The 19,806-nt window shown below is 38.1% G+C and overlaps 1 protein-coding gene across 9 annotated transcripts in view; it reads right to left on the reverse strand.

Moving 5' to 3' along the window:
- Nucleotides 1-19,806, reverse strand: part of DYM (dymeclin) — a 410,032-nt gene that overhangs the window by 60,804 nt on the left and 329,422 nt on the right. For all 9 annotated transcript variants that reach the window (XM_031003621.3, XM_031003623.3, XM_055368706.2 and 6 more), the window contains one exon: nt 13,242-13,424. In XM_031003621.3, the coding sequence (XP_030859481.1) occupies nt 13,242-13,424 (183 nt within the window). The remainder of the gene's footprint in view (nt 1-13,241; nt 13,425-19,806) is intronic.

The following is a 19,806-nucleotide window of genomic DNA, read 5'->3' on the forward strand; positions in this document are numbered from 1 at the left end:
TCTTTTAATTGTGATGTTAGGGTGTCAATTTTAGATCTTTCCTGCTTTCTCTTGTGGGCATTTAGTGCTATAAATTTCCCTCTACACACTGCTTTGAATGTGTCCCAGAGATTCTGGTATGTTGTGTCTTTGTTCTCTTTGGTTTCAAAGAACATCTTTATTTCTGCCTTCATTTTGTTATGTATCCAGTAGTTATTCAGGAGCAGGTTGTTCAGTTTCCATGTAGTTGAGCGGTTTTGAGTGAGTTTCTTAATCCTGAGTTCTAGTTTGACTGCACTGTGGTCTGAGAGACAGTTTGTTATAATTTCTGTTCTTTTACATTTGCTGAGGAGAGCTTTACTTCCAACTAAGTGGTCAATTTTGGAATAAGTGTGGTGTGGTGCTGAGAAGAATGTATATTCTGCTGATTTGGGGTGGAGAGTTCTGTAGATGTCAATTAGGTCTACTTGGTTAAGAGCTGAGCTCAATTCCTGGATATCCTTGTTAACTTTCTGTCTCGTTGATCTGTCTAATGTTGACAGTGGGGTGTTAAAGTCTCACATTATTATTGTGTGGGAGTCTAAGTCTCTTTGTAGGTCTCTAAGGACTTGCTTTATGAATCTGGGTGCTCCTGTATTGGGTGCATATATATTTAGGATAGTTAGCTCTTCTTGTTGAATTGATCCCTTTACCATTATGTAATGGCCTTCTTTATCTCTTTTGATCTTTGTTGGTTTAAAGTCTGTTTTATCAGACACTAGGATTGCAACCCCTGCCTTTTTTTGTTTTCCATTTGCTTGGTAGATCTTCCTCCATCCCTTTATTTTGAGCCTATTTGTGTCTCTGCATGTGAGATGGGTTTCCTGAATACAGCACACTGATGGGTCTTGACTCTTTATCCAATTTGCCAGTCTGTGTCTTTTAATTGGAGCATTTAGCCCATTTACATTTAAGGTTAATATTGTTATGTGTGAATTTGATCCTGTCATTATGATGTTAGCTGGTTATTTTGCTTGTTAGTTGATGCAGTTTCTTCCCAGCCTCGACGGTCTTTACAATTTGGCAAGTTTTTGCAGTGGCTGGTACCGGTTGTTCCTTCCTATGTTTAGTGCTTCCTCCAGGAGCTCTTTTAGGGCAGGCCTGGTGGTGACAAAATCTCTCAGCATTTGCTTGTCTGTAAAGGATTTTATTTCTCCTTCACTTATGAAGCTTAGTTTGGCTGGATATGAAATTCTGGGTTGAAAATTCTTTTCTTTAAGAATGTTGAATATTGGCCCCCACTCTCTTCTGGCTTGGAGAGTTTCTGCCAAGAGATCCGCTGTTAGTCTGATGGGCTTCCCTTTGTGGGTAACCCGACCTTTCTCTCTGGCTGCCCTTAACATTTTTTCCTTCATTGCAACTTTGGTGAATCTGACAATTACGTGTCTTGGAGTTGTTGTTCTTCATGAGTATCTTTGTGGCATTCTCTGTATTTCCTGAATCTGAATGTTGGCCTGCCTTGCTAGATTGGGGAAGTTCTCCTGGATAATATCCTGCAGAATGTTTTCCAACTTGGTTCCATTCTCCCCATCACTTTCAGGTACACCAATCAGACGTAGATTTGGTCTTTTCACATAGTCCCATATTTCTTGGAGGCTTTGTTCGTTTCTTTTTATTCTTTTTTCTCTAAACTTCTCTTCTCGCTTCATTTCATTCATTTGATCTTCCATCACTGATACTCCTTCTTCCAGTTGATCGAATCGGCTACTGAGGCTTGTGCATTCATCACGTAGTTCTCGTGCCTTGGTTTTCAGCTCCATTAGGTCCTTTAAGGACTTCTGTGCATTGGTTATTCTAGTTAGCCATTCGTCTAATTTTTTTTCAAGGTTTTTAACTTCTTTGCCATGGGTTCGAACTTCCTCCTTTAGCTCAGAGTAATTTGATCATCTGAAGCCTTCTTCTCTCAACTCTTCAAAGTCATTCTCCGTCCAGCTTTGTTCCGTTGCTGGTGAGGAGCTGCGTTCCTTTGGAGGAGGAGAGGCACTCTGATTTTTAGAGTTTCCAGGTTTTCTGCTCTGTTTTTTCCCCATCTTTGTGATTTTATCCACCTTTGGTCTTTGATGATGGTCATGTACAGATGGGGTTTTGGTGTGGATGTCCTTTCTGTTTGTTAGTTTTCCTTCTAACAGTCAGGACCCTGAGCTGCAGGTCTGTTGGAGTTTGCTGGAGGTCCACTCCAGACCCTGTTTGCCTGGGTATCAGCAGCGGAGGCTGCAGAACAGCAGATATTGGTGAGCAGCAAATGTTGCTGCCTGATTGTTCCTCTAGAAGTTTTGTCTGAGAGGAGTACCCGGCCGTGTGAGGTGTCAGTCTGCCCCTACTGGGGGGTGCCTCCCAGTTAGGCTACTCAGGGGTCAGGGACCCACTTGAGGAGGCAGTCTGTCCATTCTCAGATCTCCAGCTGCGTGCTGGGAGAACCACTACTCTCTTCAAAGCTGTCAGACAGGGACATTTAAGTCTGCAGAGGATTCTGCTGCCTTTTGTTTGGCAATGCCCTGCCCCAAGACGTGGAGTCTACAGAGGCAGGCAGGCCTCCTTGAGCTGTGGTGGGCTCCACCCAGTTCGAGCTTCCTGGCCACTTTGTTTACCTACTCAAGCCTCGGCAATGGCGGATGCCCCTCCCCCAGCCTCACTGCCACCTTGCAGTTTGATCTCAGACTGCTGTGCTAGCAATGAGCGAGGCTCCATGGGTGTAGGACCCTCCGAGCCAGGCACGGGATATAATCTCCTGGTGTGCCATTTGCTAAGACCGTTGGAAAAGCACAGTATTAGGATGGGAGTGACCCGATTTTCCAGGTGCCGTCTGTCACCCCTTTCTTTGACTAGGAAAGGGAATTCACTGACCCCTTGTGCTTCCCGGGTGAGGCAATGCCTCGCCCTGCTTTGGCTCACGCGCAGTGCGCTGCACCTACTGTCCTGCACCCACTTTCCGGCACTCCCCAGTGAGATGAACCTGGTATCTCAGTTGGAAATGCAGAAATCACCCGTCTTCTGCATCGCTCACACTGGGAGCTGTAGACTGGAGCTGTTCCTATTCAGCCATCTTGGCTCTTCTTACTGATTTCTATTCAATAGTTTAATTTCACTGTGGTCAAAGAATATACTCTAAGTGATCTCATCTCATTTAAATTTGCTGAGGTTTGTTTTACGGCCCCATACATGGTCTGTCTTAGAGAATGGTTCACGTGCACTGATGTTGTTGGGTGGTATGTTTTATAAATGTGAACTCATCAAGTTGGTGGTTAGTATTGTTTGGGTCTTCTATATCATCACAAATTTTCTGTTTATTTGCTGTATCAATTACTGAGAAAGAAGTGTTGACTTCTCCAATTATGGGTTTGTTTGTGTCTTCTTGCCATTCTATCAGTTTTTATTTCATGCATTTCGAAGCTCTGTTGTATACACATTAATGGTTGTTACGTCTCCTTGGTGAATTGACTTCTTTATCATTACATGGAGTCCCTCTTTATCCCTGGTAATGCTCCCTCTGTTGAAGTCTACTTTGTCTGCTATTAATATAGTCATCCTACCCTTTTTTTTTATTAATGCTTACATAGTAAAAGTTCTTTTATCCTTTTGCTTTTAACCAATCTATTTCTTTATGTTTAAGGTGGGTTTCTTATAGACAACACATAGTTAGGTCTTGCTTTTTATCCAATCTGAAAATTTCTGTCTTTTAATTGAGGCATCAGGATTATTTGCATTTGATTTAATTATTGGCATGGATGGATTTAAATACATGGATGGATTTTTGTTGTTGTTGTTCCACTATTTTGTTGTTGTTGTTCCACTATTATTTATTCTGCTTTTCCTGCCTGCCTTTGGACTGGGTATAATTTTATGATTTCTATTTTATCTTCATCTTTGACTTACTACTTATATTTCTATTTTAATGTTTTTTTTAGTGGTTGCCCTAGAGTTTATACTATACACCTTTAATTATCACAGTCTATCTTCAAATAATATTATACTACTTGACACTGTGAAGAACTGTGAAAAGCGAAATGGTACCCTACTTGTGAGTTAACAAGTTATCCAGTCTATAGTTCATGGATCCTGGAAGAAGAGATATTTCTGGGTCAGAGACGGAGGGAAGTTTGTTAGTCACAGCAATAGCAGTGATCAGAGCATCTGCATTACCACACTGGCTCCCCAAGCCCCAGTTTGCTTAGGGTTATGTGACAAGGGTCAGACAACACCTGCACATGCAGTAAATTATGTTAAAGGACAGAACCCTGAGCTTAGGGAACCCGAATCTCTTAGAGTGGTCAGTAACCATGCCTATCTTTTACTCCAGAAGGAGATACAAACATCTTTGAAAAGATAATCTAGAGCAAAGGAGAGTCAGTGCCTTTGCTCTCAAGATGAAATCTGTGGAAAATTATCTCCCAACACAGATATGTGTCAACTTCCAATTCTTCCCTCTCATCCTTTGTGCTACTGCTGACACACATCTTACTTTTATATGTTATAAACCCTACAATACATTGTTACTATTTTTATTTTAGACAAAATGGGTTGGCAACCTATAGCCTGTGGGCCAAATCTGGCCTGTTGTCTGTTTTTGTAAATAAAGTTTTATTGGAACATAGCCATACCCACTTGTTTACACATAGTCTATGGCTGCCATTGAATTACAATTGTTGAGTAGAATAATTGTGATAGGGACTATGTGGCCTGTGAAGACTAAAATATTTACAATCTGATCACTTACAGAAAAAGTTTGAGGACCTCTTCTTCCAACAGTCAATTATTTTATACAGTGAATCAACATAAGAAAAAGCTTTTTATGTTTACCTTTATTTTTGCTATTTTTGGAGCTCTTAATTTCTTTTTGTAGATCCAAGTTGCTATCAGATATGATAGTTCTTCTGTTTGAATAACTTCCATTAACTAGTCTATAGTACACACTAGCAATAAGTTCTCTCAGTTTTGTTTGAAATGTCATTATTTTGTATTCAGTTTTTAAAGACATTTTTGAGGGTAAGATTTTTTTTTTTTCATTTTAGCCTTATAAAGATGTCACTTCATTATCTGACTTGCCTAGCTAGGTTCTGCCAAGTAAACTGCTGTTACTATCTTTGTTCCTCTGTATATAATGTTTCTTTTTTCTCTGGCTGAATTCAAGACTATGTTTTTTCTTTTATCTTTGATTTTCAGATGTTTAAATACAATGTCTTTTAAAAAAATGGATTTATCCTGATTGGGGTTCTCTGGGCTTCCTGGATCTGTGGTTTGATGTCAGTATTTTTGGAAAATTCTCAGCTATTATCTCTTTAAATATTTCTTCTGACCTGTTCTTTCTCTCTTCTCCTTGTGAGACTCCAATTATATGTATATTGAATCATCTGATGTCATCCTATAGCTCTTGGATGATAGGTTCTCATTTTTCACATGTTTTTCTTATTGTATTTATTTGCATAATTTCTACTGACCTATCTTCAAGATCACAGATTTTTTTCACAAGCCCACTAATGAGCCAGTCACAGCAATTCTTTGTCTGTCACATGTTTTTTACTTCTAGCATTCCCATTTTATTTTTTCTTACAGCTCCCATCTCTCTCTGGAACTGTTTATATATGTTGTCACCTTTTCCCCCAGGACAAAGGTTGGTATATGTCTTCTATAAAGAACCAGGTAGTAAATATTTTAAGTTTTGTGGGTCCCAATATAGTTTCTGTAACATATTCTTTTTTTTTTTTTTAAAAAACAATCCTTTAAAAATGTAAAAAACATACTTATTTCACAGGCTGTACAAATGCAAGCTGTGGGCTGCATTTACCTGATGGGTCCCACTTAGTTGACCTTCACACCAGATCATTGAAACTGATAAATCATAATTACAGTCCCAGTCTGACAGTTCCAACATCTGAGTCATCACTGAGTCTGGGTCTGTTGTCTGTTGACACCATTATATTTTTCTTGCCTTTTCATGTCTCATAATGCTTGGCTGAATGTTAGACATCATGTGTAGAACTGTAGAGACTGACAGAAATACTATTTATGATAAATTAGGGCACATCTCTTCTTAGGTCAGGCTTGGAGGTTGAGCTGATTCACTCAGAAGGTGAGCTAAATTTGAGTTTTGCTGTTGCTGTGGCTACCTTCAGTGTACCACATCCTCTAATGATGCCTTGTGCTTTGCTGGGATCTGAAGTGCCACAGGTTTTTCAACGTTCATGCTCCACGTTCTGCTTTCAGTGAGCTCTGCATACCTGGGTCCCAGAGCAGGGTCTGTATCCATGCCCTTGATCTTTCCCAGCAGCAGATGCTGCTGCTTGTTACTCAGTACTTGCTAGGCTGGTGGCAGAAGGTAGGGGATTCTCTACGTGCTGTCCTAAGACCTCAGTCTTAAATGGGGCTCTCTATGCCTGGGCCTAGGGCATAAGGCTTTCTTAGCTTTCTCTTCCCTTTCTTCCGATGGCAGCCAGACTTTGCCCTGTATCTGTGATGAGTTGTTGGTAGGATACTTCTAATGGTACTCTTATAGAACCCTGGGGCTGCGACAGTTTCCTGCCCTTTACCCAGAAGTAGAGAGTTTTTTGTTTTATCTTTTACGTGCAATAATGGGTCTCTACCTATGCCCCGAGGGCAACAAGGTTTGGTGCCTGCCTCTGCACTCCCCTCCCCTCCGCACCCCCACCCCTGCCAGCAATCTAAGGCTTTTGCACCATATGAAAGAAAGGTCTGGCAGGGGAATGATGCTACGCATTTTTCTATTGGTACATCACCTTGGGAGGCTCTCTGGCTTCCTGCTGTGCCCTCAGTCTCAGTGGAAAACAGCCTGTGAGTGCAAATTCCTCTGGTGCTTGGGTCTCCTGGGTGTTCTGTAATGTCATGCTACTCCACACTCAACCTTTAGCAAGTTATTAAAATTGCATCTGATTTCTTTTTACCCACTTGTATGGTGGCTGCCTACCCCTGTGCTCTGCCACAGGTGATCCAGTCCTGGTGTCTCACCTCAACTTGAGGGGTGGGTGGGCCGATGACCCCTCCTTGGGATCTAGACTACTTGGTTGCCTGTGACCTCAGCTCATTGATAGGTTCAAGAAAAGTTATGATTTTGTAGTTTACCTCTTTTTCTCTTTGTTAGGGTAGAACTCTTCCTAGCTTTCTATATCCTAAGCAGAAGTCCACTGTAGGGAATTTATTTTTTAGTAGTAAATTTACTGAGGTACAATTTCATACAATAAAATAAACATACTCATTTTAATGGTACAGTTCAACCAGTTTTGACAAATATGCATACCCTGTAACCATCTGCCCCTCATTATCACAGAATGTTCACTCCACCTTCCCAGCCAGTTCCCCATAACTCCGTCCCACCCACTATTCTCTGTGCCTAGAGTGCTCTGTCCCCAGATAGCTGCATAGCTCACTCTCTACCTGCTTCAAGTTTTGGCTCAAACGCACCTGATTACAGTCTTTAAATCTGCAATCTCCTGCCCGTATTCTAACGAGCTCTCATTATTCTCCTTTCTTACTCTTTTTTTTTTCCTTAAGCAACTGGGTAGATATTGATGTCATATATTGGGGTAAGAAAGACTATAGAAGAAAATATTTTATATTGCATTGGTTTTTGCAGAAAATCAAGAATTATGATTTAACCTTGTTTAACAATTGTGGGACTGTCAAGTCAGTAGCCTAATGTGCTAGTTTAGAGCTTGATAAGGATGGTCAGGTCTGGAAATACACAAGATCTAATGTGAATTCTACACTGTCCAGAGATAACAAGATTTCTTGCCTTTACCTTACTATACAATGGTTATAGTTCATTGCATCTGTCCTCTACTCATATTCAGCCATTTCTTAGGTAACCAGACAATTTATTTTATGTTCTCTCTTGTTTGGTGTCATATTCTACCTTGTCTTGCTGCTTAATTCAGCCTGATCATATCACCTTATGTTTTAGATGGGAGAGATAGGCACCAGTGTGTAATAAAAATGTGGGCACTTGAAAAACATCTATCTAATTCCTTCTGCAGACGTTAAAAGTGCTCCAAGGTTAGCCACTTCTGTCTTCTGAGATACTGAGTGCTGCTAAATGTCTTAACCAAAAATAATCAACTCTCAACTCCCTGCCCACTAAAAATAACAGTAGATTCGTCTCCTCCACCAACTTTTTTCTTCTACAGTCTTTCACAGAGTTAACTTTTGAAGGTTAACTCTATGAAAGAAGAAAGTAGCAAAAGCTTGTTTAAGCCAAAATTTCAGGGATCTTTGGGGGATAGATGGGGAAGGTAAAGTACTGAAAAAGGCACACAGTAGAGATGTTATTTATATCTTTATCACAGCATCTTTTCAAAATATGTAAAAGGAGTTTAAAATGTTTTTTAAATGAATTTCCAGTGTGCCCAGCACTATTTTGGATGATAGTATTCAACAAAAAGTTGTTGGAAAACCTGCTCATTTGGAATCTTAATTAGGTTTATCCAAGTGAATGCTGAAAACACGGGATTTAATAGAATGAGAACCTGGATTCAGGGCCTGGTTGACTGACTTGCTAGCTAAGTGATCTCAAGCCTACTATTTCCCTTCTCTCCCTTCCTCCTAGGGATGGCGAAAAGGCCAATGACATAAAGCCCCCTGCAATGACATGTGATAACTATCCAAGACAATGATCCTTAGGCAGGACTGTATATTAATAGCATCTGAGAAACCTCTCAGCATCTTGATTTTCTTATCTGTAAAGTGGGATGATAATCCTAGCTCACATGGATTAAGGATGGTAAAAGAGGTCATATACATGAGGCACTCAAGCTTCATTCCCATCATTTAGAAGGTGTACTTAAAACTGTTTAGGCATTTGTTTATGTGGTTTTAAGAACTGCATAACAGCATATAGTCAAATGTTTAGCCTGAGAATGCAGTTTTCACTGAATACAGGTGAAGTGTAAATAAGTGGCCCATTCTTCCGACAATGACAGAAAAGTGAGCACTGGGTATAAGTCCAACTTAACATCCTGCTTTTATTTTTATATGGTTCTATACTGTGTACTTACAGTGAGGTCCTTTCTACTTCCTTACCTCCACTCTGCTTTTCACTTCTTCCAAACGAGAATGTGTTTCAAATGGATGTAGTTTAAATTCTTTGCATGGTTCTGTGTGTCCTGATTAAAAAAAATTAATATGGTCTTTCAGAGACTTTTTTTTTTCTTTTTCTTTCGTGTGTGTGTGTGTGTGTGTGTTTAAGAGATGGTCTTGAATTTCTGGGCTCAAGAGATTCTCCTGACTCAGTCTCCTGAGCAGCTGGGATAACAGTGCACCACCACGCCTGGCTCTCAGAGACATTTTTAAGGTTATCAATTGCCTGGTTACTAAGAATGTTCCTCCTTGCACCACTGATGGAATAAAGACCGATTTGACATCATTAGAACTGATTTTGAAAGAGAAAGTAATTAGGTTTGTGGATATGATCAGATGGTTTCATAGGCAACTGTGGGAGCATTTAGTGAATGTGTATAGTGGTTAGGCAGAATTATTACAAACATAGTCCTTATCATCAAACTCTGGGTTTAAGTTCTGGCTGTATCACTTTCTGAATGTGTGACAGTAAACAAGTTAATTAATCTTTCTAACTTGGTTTCTTTATCTGTAAATTGAGGGCTAAAATGAAATATACCTCATGGTTTATTTTTTAATGAGGATTAAGTAAGTTATTGCATGTAAGTGCTTAGCAAGTATGCAATAAAAGCTAGTGATGATTAGAAAAGAAGCAAATGGCTTTTGATGTGGTTTAAATAAAATGTTAAAGCTAAATACTCCAAATGATGTGTAATATTGCAGCTACTGCAGCTATGACCACAGGGAAAAAAAAAATCTCTGGTTTAGTCTTTTGTCAGGAATACAAAGAAAATATTGCCTATCACAATGAAAGGTACTGGGAATTAGAGATTATTTCTCTCCCATTTACTGCAGGTGTATATTACCGGACATACATAGTCCATAGTTCAGGTGACTATCTTTAAACATTTTTTTAAAGGAAAAAAGATAGGAAGGAATGAAAAAAGAAATTGGAATGAGGGAGGTCCAGAGAGAAAGGTAAAAGTTAGAACAGATGGGATAGAGGACTGCCACAAGGGCAGACTGAAATGAATGGGATGACACAGTTTAGAAACATGAAGACTGAAAATGGACATGTTGGATATTTCTAGAATGTAAAGATCTGAATAAATCTTGGAAAACCAGGAATATCTCCTGGAGCTTGAAAGAGATACATTAATAAACAAATGTAAGAAAATACTATTTTAGTATTACAGTGCCCATTCTTGGGTGATATTCTTAGACGAAATATTAGACATCAAGAGTCTCAAGACTATAAAAGGCCACACTTTGCATCAGATTAATTTTAAAAAGATAGAAGGATAGGAAAAGTAGCATGCCAACAGCATAGTCTCACAGGTTTTTTTTTTCCCTTGGGAATCCTTATAGCAGTTTTTGGGCTAGTCTTTGACCCTTCAAATGACAGCTCAGATGCAAGAGAATGAGACTACTGTAGGTAGATGCAATAGCCACCCTGCCTTAGAAACCATGTCTCAAATAGAAACCAATATCCTTGTGACAGTCTCAGCTTCTACGTCCTTGTAAAGGACATGCCCAGTTATAAGAATTCTCTCATTTGGAGAAGCCCAAAGTGATGGCTTCTCATCAAGTATTTGTAGTTCATTCATAGTCCTCCAAGTAATGACTCAGCTTACCAATCAAATGTCATTTTATCACATCATCATTTTATCATAGCAGTGTTGCTTGGTAACACAACTGACATTCTACCTCCATTAGATTTCTAGAGAACTGAGCTAGAAGCATCTTAACCCAAGGCCGATTTCTCATGTAAAAGGGGAAAGAGTTTTGTGAAACCTTTACCCACAAGCATAATGAGTCTTAAACTCAGTATTTTACCTCCAAAAATACTACTGGGAGGAAATAGAAATGAATTTGGACAAATTCATGAATAATATGTTAGAAAAAGCTTTTCAGAAGTAAGTAAACAGCTAGCCTATAAAGTTGCCTTCATACAGAGAACGATTTCTACTGAATGTTATAATCCTTAAGACTGCTTGCAGGAATAACTGTTAAGAGGAATGGATAAAGGCCCTGCTTGAGTTCCAGATAGTTTCTTTGAGAGCTGAGATGACAGCAGGGATGGCATTCTCCCATGAGATACCCCTCAGCCCCCATGGACTCTTTACTTTCCTTAATAACTGGTACTTTTGCATTCTCATCTTCTATCAAAGCATAAAACTAACAGGAATTCTTAGACTATAAACCACAATTTACCATGTTGTCAAAAATAATCTATCCCATAAAAGAAGACGGAGTTAACTCGTGATAGGTGTTCCTTAGGCAAAACTTTGTTTCATAATCTTATTAACACTGACACTTCTCAATTTTAAAGAGATCTTATTAACACCACCAATACTTCTTAATTAAAACTCAGAGTTAACAAGAAGGACATGGGGCCAGAGATGAAATAATCGAGAAGTTGCTAAGGATGCTCTCACACACATCCTAAATATCAGTGAAGCTACACAGAGTCCTGGTTCATAAAGATTTCCCTTAAAATGTCAAAGTTTGATTCTTAAAATAAACATCCTTGTGTGAAATGGTGTTTCTGCTTTATCTTGATTGCACTGATGGCAACTATACCCAAATTCCCCAGTTCTGTTAATGATACCTAAATGATGTCGATATAAGTTTAGGAAAATGACAAGAGTGTCCATGGCAAAATATTTTGCTATAGCTGCAACCGTTAGGTATATAGTTGAAGCAGCTTAAGGAAAGCCAATGAAATTAAGCTGACAGAAGAGTTTTAATATTAATTTCTGTTTACCAGCAATCATGAAAAAGCCATGAAAATCAATGAATGGATTTGCAACAGTATACTCAACTGTAGGTTAAACTCACATTTAATTGTGTAGATTCCAGAGTATCCAGCAGTTAATACATCCTATGTGTTTCATATCTTTATTAGTCATTTAGAGTTCCTCTTTTGGGAGTGCCTGTTCGATTCTTGTTAGTTTTTCTATTTAGTTATTTATCTATTATTAATATATATTTTATTGTTATATTCTAGATTCTAGACTTTTCTTGGTTGTATGTTGCAAATATCCAATCTCTAACACAGCTACAAACTTTTTAACAGAACTCTAAAACTCCTCTCTAAATAGTCAAACAGATAAGTAACATTCTCAAATCCGCTCTTTCTATGGAGACCTGCTACCTGCCACACCCACTGTGCGCTGGTTCTACACACTACAGTGTATTCTTGGGAACTGCCTTCAGTGCTCTCTTTTGGTTAAGCCTGGCTCCTTTGTCTTCGTCTTTCTTTGTTTACTACTTTGTGTTGATGGAACATATATTATAGTAGCTTTAGCAGAGATGGGGTTGGTTTCGCCGTGTTAGCCAGGATGGTCTCGATCTCCTGACCTCGTGATCTGCCCATCTCAGCCTCCCAAAGTGCTGGGATTACAGGCATGAGCCACTGTGCCCAGCCTTTTTTTTTTTTTTTTTTGTGACTCGGAGTTTTACTCTCGTTGCCCAGGCCGGAGTACAATGGTGTGATCTCGGCTCACTGCAACCTCTATTTCCTCGGTTCAAGCGATTCTCCTGCCTCAGCCTCTCAAGTAGCTGGGATTATAGGCATCAGCCACCACGCCCGGCCCACAGGCATAAATTCTATAGTTTTTCTGGAAAGCAATTTGGCAACCTGTGTTGAGTCTTGAAAATAAAGATACCTTTTGACAGTAAAAACTAGTAAAATTCCAGCTTTAAAACCATATCAAAAATATAATTTTAAAATTTGAGATAAGACTTATTTATAAACTTTTCATTCATTATAATAAAACACTGGAAATAAATGAGCAAAAATGGGATAATAGTTATATATATTTTAGGACACAAACATGGGCTAGATAGAAATTAAAATGTGAGACTTTCAAAGAATTGATAATACCACAGAAAAATGCTCATGGTCTAAGTGTAAAGTAAAAAAGGCAGAATAAAAAACTGTATGAAGTATGACTTCAATTGTATTAAATATGTATGTGTGTGTATATACAATACACACACAGATTACTACAACTATTATAGCAAAATAGACTGCAAATACAGTTAATGTTGAAAGACGAAACTCTTACTATTATAGTTCTTACCAAGGCTTATTAAACATTCTCTGCTTTAATACTTAAAAAAGAATCATAATAAATGTCTTCATTTACACTCACCAGATCAATATTTTGCATTATATCCTGAAATGAAGGATGAGTTCGAAATTGTTCAAAGAGATCGCGTTTGTAAAGCAGGGCGTATACCAAGTTTGGGTTGTGGTGAAGGGAATTTGTCAGGCAGGAGTTGATGATCTCTAACATCATTCGAATCACTTCTTCAATGACATTTAGGTCTTGTGCCTTATAGAGAAAAGAAATCCCAACACAGAGTCAGTCTTTTCCTCCTTGCAATAGAATTAATGAAAATAAGAGTAATTGCCTCAAAACTATAACAGCATTGGAAATATCATGAAGAGAAGCTCATCAAGATTATTTCTGTCAAGAATCTTAAGAATGAGGTTTATCAGTTACTAAAGGATTTGGGTTAAAATCTTTTGAACTTAGTATGGTAATAATTAGGAATTTCATATAATAAATTATAGACTTACCAATCTAGAGGGAAATTTGGAGCTTACTCAGCTCCTCATTTAATAGATCCATATTGGTATTCTCATTATTGTATTACCCTAAATTGTTAAGACTTCCATGATGTAGAGTAGTGGTAGGGTTGTACCCATTCCAAGAAAAATGCCTAATTCAGAAGATGACTTCATTTCTCTACACTGTCATTTCAGTCTTTGTATTTCAGATAAACAGACTATGATTTTATCACTGTTTCCTCATAATGAATAGTCTTTGGGAATCTGAACATAAAATAGTTGCCAAACAGTAAAGCTCAAAGTAAGCAATCAGCAAACCTCTTGGAAGAAAAGGGCAATGGAAAGAGCAAGCACATGGGTATATACAACAGACTTTCCTCTCGTCTTCAGTTTTCCATAATATATTTGACAGTTGAAGCAAAAATTATAACATTGATGTGGTTCTCAATGTATGTAAAGGAATATCTAAAACAATTATCAACAAAGGTGGGTAAGGGATTTAAAAGGACAAAGGTTTCTACATCTCACTTGAACTGGTAAAATATCAACACAACTAGACTGCGATAAGCTATGTACATATAATGTAATGTCTAGAGCAAATCTACCTGAGAAACAAAAATACTATAGATATATCAAGGCTGGGTGCGGTGGCTCATGCCTGTAATCCCAGCACTTTGGGAGGCCAAGGTGGGCAGATCACTTGAGCTCAGGAGTTCGAGACCAGCCTGGGCAACATGACGAAACCCCATGTACACAAAAATTAGCCAGGCGTGGTGGCACACATTTGTAGCCTCAGCTACTTGGGAGGCTGAGGGGGAAGGATGGCTTAAGCCTGAGAGGTGGAAGTTGCAGTGAGTTGAGATTGCTCCACTGCATTCCAGCCTGAGTGACTGAGCCAGACCCTGCCTCAAAAAAAAAAAAAAAAAAAAAAAAGAAAGAAAAGAAAAAGAAAAAAAGAACTAGAGATATATCAAAATGGGATTCTAAAAAAATTTCCATACAGGAAGGCAGAAAAAATGCAAATGAAAAAGGGAAACCAACTAAAAACAGAAAGTAAAATGGTAGTTACACATTAATAACTACATTAATTGCAAATAGTCCACAATAGTTAAAATCCGAGGATTGGCAGAGTGGATTAAAAGCACACCAACCAACTATATGCTATCTATGAGAAACTTCTAATATAGTTAGGTTGAAAGTAAAAGGATGGAAGAAGATACCTACACAAATGTAAGTCAAAAGAAAGCAGGAGTGGCTATACAGTATACCATATCTTTAAGGGATTGGTTCCAGGACATCCCCCTGGCTCGGAAATACCAAAAATCTGCAGATGCTCAAGTCCCTTATACAAAGTGGCATACTACAGTTGCTCACTCCATCCACAGATTTTTTAAATCTGTGGATGTGGAATCCGAGGATATGAAGGGCCAACTGTATGTACTTTCAATCTGCGTTGGTTTAATCTGTGCATGTGTCACTCAAAATATGGAGGACTGACTTATATGAGTATCAGGTAAAGTAGACTTCAGAGACTATCTGGCCTATAAAATAAAAAATATTGACTATCTGGCTCTTTACAGAAAAAGTGTACTTCCCCTGCTTAAAAGATGAAAAGTTTACTTCCCCTGCTTAAGAGATGCCTATTTCCATACAATTTACCTCTGTCTTTCTTAATTTTTTTTTGACTCAGGGTCTCACTCTGTCACCTAGGCTGGAGTGCAGTGGTGCAACCCTAGCTCACTGCAGCCTTGAATTCCTGGATTCAAGCAATTCTCCCATCTAAGCCTCCCAAAGTGCTGGGATTTTATAGGTGAGCCACTGAACCCAGCCTTTGCCTCTGTTTTCTTAAATACAATGTCTAACATTCAACTGAAATGTATGAAACACACAAAAAAGTAAGTAAAAGAATCCATGTTGAACAAAGTCATCAGCAGAATATGACACAGAGATAAAACATTCTGAAAATATCAAAGAGGGAATATAAAAGAACTGTGATCTACAAAATTTGTTTGAATTGATTGGGAATCTCAGCAGAGTTAAAAACTATAAGAAAGAGACCAATGGTAATGCTAGAAATTTTGTAAAATGTGGTGACTGCAGTGAAGAATGCCTTAAATAGGTTTCAATAATAGACTGGACAGAGCTTGGGAATGAATTGCAAACTTGAAGGCAGGTTAACAGAAATTGCACAAACTAACCCTACAAAGAGAAAAAAAGAGTAAGAAAAAAAGACAGAGAATCCAACAAGGGCTGTAAAATAATATGAAATGCATTAATATACATGTAATTGACTCCCAGAAGGAAAAGAGAAAAAGAAGGGGACAAAAGAGATATTCAAAGAGACAATGACTGAGCATTTCCTATAAATAATGAAAAAAAATCAAACAGATTCAAGCACGTCAGAAAATACCCATGGTCACTCCACCCCCAAACAAAAACCAAAAGAACCCATGTACTTAGATCCATCAAATTCAAATTATTAAAGACCAAGACAAAGAGAAAATCTTGAGGACAGCTAAAAACAAAACAAAACAAAAAAACTCACACACATTAAATACAGAGGCACAACGATAAGAATGACAGCTGACTTAGGAGAAACGATGCAGTCCAACCTAAATGTAGTGGCATCATTAAAGCACTGAAATAACAGCCAAGTATCCCATACACAGCAAAAATATCTTTCAAATATGAAGGTCAAAAAAAGACTTTTTCAGATAAAAATAAGTTGAGATAATTTATTACCTGCACTATACAAAATATTAAAGGTATTTCTTCAGGCAGAAGAAATATGAAGCCAGACAGAAATGTAGATGTCCACAACGGAAGCGAGATATTTTTATTTTTAATCATTCTAAAAGAGAGCTGACTTCTAAAGTAAAAATAGTAGAGATGTATTATAGGTTTATAGCATATATATATAAAACATGTAAAATATATCATAACATTCTGCTGATGGACATCCAATGTATATCCAGTTTCCTTGTTTCTATGAATAAGGCTAATAAGCCTCCTGGTAGATGTGTTATATATGGGTACTTTTACGTCTCTGGGATAGATTCCAGGAGAGGGATTGCTGAAAAGGCTGTATTTGTAAAGTTAATAGATGCCATCAGATTGTTTAGGGTGATGACAATACACTTAAACTAGCAATGTAGGAAGGCCCTTTCTACCATTTTCTCACCAACAGCAGGCATACTTGTTCTTTTTAAAACTCACTACCTGAAAGATATAGAGAAATACACTGTTACTACCTTAGTGACCATTTCCCTGAATGGGAGTGCGAACCCTCTTGTGAACTGCACGTGTGAGGGATCTGGGTTGCACACTCCTTACAGGAATCTAATGCCTGATGATCTGAGGTGGAACTGAGGAGGTGATGCTAATGCTGGGGAGCAGCTGCAAATACAGATTAACAAGCTCAGTGCTCCCCTCGATTCCACATTATAGTGAGTTGTATAATTATTTCATTATATATTACAATGTAATAATAATAGAAACAAAGTGCACAATAAATGTTATGCACTTGAATCATCCTGAAACCATCAACCAGTCCATGGAAAAACTGTCTTCCACAAAACCGGGTCCCTGGTGCCAAAAAGGCTGGGGACCGCTGCTTTATATTCTTCAGCATCACAACCACAAGTCTAGGTATTGGCTTATTTTTATTCATCTTGCTCAGTATATTCGGAGTGCATTTTGACCTGACAACCTACTCTCTTCCATAAAGATAACTTGGATAATCTTTTCTAATTATTATCTTCCAATTTATTAACTCTCTTTGATAGTGTCCAGTATAGATCACTGTTGCTTACTGAGCTTTGAATTTTAATGACTATATTTTTCATTTTAAGCTTTCTAGTTAACTAGTTCTCTCTCACAGTCATGTTCTTACTTATTTCTGTTTTTATTTCCTATTTATTCTTTTTTATGAATATTGTTCATTTATCTTTGAGGCTGCTCAAAGTATTTTCAAAATTATTCTATTAGTTTTTAATTTTATTTGGATAAATTTACCTTAATTATTATCATGACTGTTATCTTTCTATTGTTAATTTCCGCATGTATTTTGTTATGCAAGCTTATCTAATATGGCTTAATACTTCCAAATCTATAGGTTATGTGGTGGCTTCCTAGAGTCTCAGACTGAAACCAGGTCTCATAATTGGTGCCTCAGTGCTCCTGCCCTGCAATCATACTAAAGACAGTACTGGCCGGGTTTATCACCATACCAGTATCAGTTTGTTTCAAGATCCCATGGTGAGGCTGTTTCTGTGTACTCTTGCCTCCCTAGACATATAATTTAACTGTTATTATTAGCCCATTCATTCAGGCTCTTTATTTCAATAAAGAATCTATTCCAGCTCCTAATTTCTAGCAGGGAATCTGGCACTAGTGTCTGGCCTACAGTAGCTGAGCTCCCAACCACTTCTCCTCCTTCCAGCTCAGCAGGCTCACTGTTCTGACTGCTTTTTCTGCTTCTGTTCCATCAAGAAATAGCTGTCTCATTTTGGGATTTGGCTATGTGTTTAAAATGTTTTCTTTTTATGATTCATCTATCATTGTTATGTTTTTGAAGCAAAGGGGAGGAGATGAGACTTCAAATTTGGAACTAACAAGATAATCTTGACCAGAAGTCCTCTGAATTATATTTGCTTCTCATTTTGGTATTTGAATTAGTATAGAAGGAAGAGACTTCAAGCTTCAGAATTCTCTCTCACGGTCATTTAAGGGCAACCCAATGAAATGGTATGACTACTTTAGAAATATAATCAAGTCAAAATATTAGCTTTCTGTAGAATTTTATGTTCATATATATTTTATACACTCACTTATGCTAAGTATAAGTGCTGATATATGAAACTTATACTTCAAAAATTATCTACAGATAGCTTACAATTTCTGCTTTCAAACACATTGAGAGTTTGTTCTCAATGTTTAAATAAGTAATTTGCTGAAACAAACAGGGTGATACACCCAACTCCTAACTGGGCACCTGCTACTTTAAACCCAGGCTAAAATACTGACTATTTATTTTATTCCCAAGTCAGGGAAAGTATAAAATAGAAACTTGAGGCTAGGTACAGCGGCTCACATCTGTAATTCTACCATTTGGGGAGACTGAGGCAGGAGGATCACTTGAGGCCAGGAGTCAAAAGCAGTTTGGGCAACTGAGCAAGACCCCATCTCTATAAAAAACTTAAAAATTAGCTAGGTGTGATGTGGTGGTGCATGCCTATAGTCTCAGTTACTCGAGAGGCTGAGGCAGGAGGATTGCCTGAGTTCAGGGGTTTGAGGCTGCAGTGAGCTATGACCATGCCACTGCACTCCAGCCTGGGCAACAGCGTGAGACCCTGTCTCAAAAAAAAAAAAAAAGAAACTTTATATTAATAAGCATGTTCTACATTAGTTTTTACTTTGCATGACTCTGACTAAAGGCTCTTTAAGAGTTACACTAACCCTCTTATTTTTAGAGTTATTGGGTATTTTACCAAACTTCTCTGACATTGTTTCTGTGACAAATTCTAATGTCATCTTTTATAGATTATATTCAGTTGCAGATTTATAAATTAAATGACAAGAACATATCATTTCTAGCATTACTCAAATTGACCAACAATATACTGTGGGAGGTTACAGCAAACACATTTTACATGATATCGTATTTGGCTGGACTGCCAGGCTAGAAAGAATCTTCTGTATTTTAATGTACAACTATTTTGAAAAACAAAAATGAATAACATAATTCAGAAATAAGTTTAAAGAGTGGCTAATTATAATTTTCTGTCAATATTTACTTTAATATGTAACACTCTAAATAAGTTATTAGGCCAGGCACGGTGGCTCACGCCTGTAATCCCAGCACTTTGGGAGGCTGAGGCAGGCAGATCATGAGGTCAAGAGATCGAGACCATACTGGCTCACATGGTGAAACCTCCCCTCTACTAAATATACAAAAAAATTAGCTGGGTGTGGTGGCACACACCTGTAATCCCAGCTACTCAGGAGGCTGAGACAGGAGAATCACTTGAACCCAGCAGGCGGAGGTTGCAGTGAGCTGAGATTGCCTACTGCACTCCAGCCTGGGTGACAGAGTGAGACTCTGTCTCAAAAGTAAACAAATAAATAAAGTTATTAAAATTTCA

This window comes from Gorilla gorilla, chromosome 17 (assembly GCF_029281585.2).
Source record: "Gorilla gorilla gorilla isolate KB3781 chromosome 17, NHGRI_mGorGor1-v2.1_pri, whole genome shotgun sequence".
NCBI lineage: Eukaryota > Metazoa > Chordata > Mammalia > Primates > Hominidae > Gorilla > Gorilla gorilla.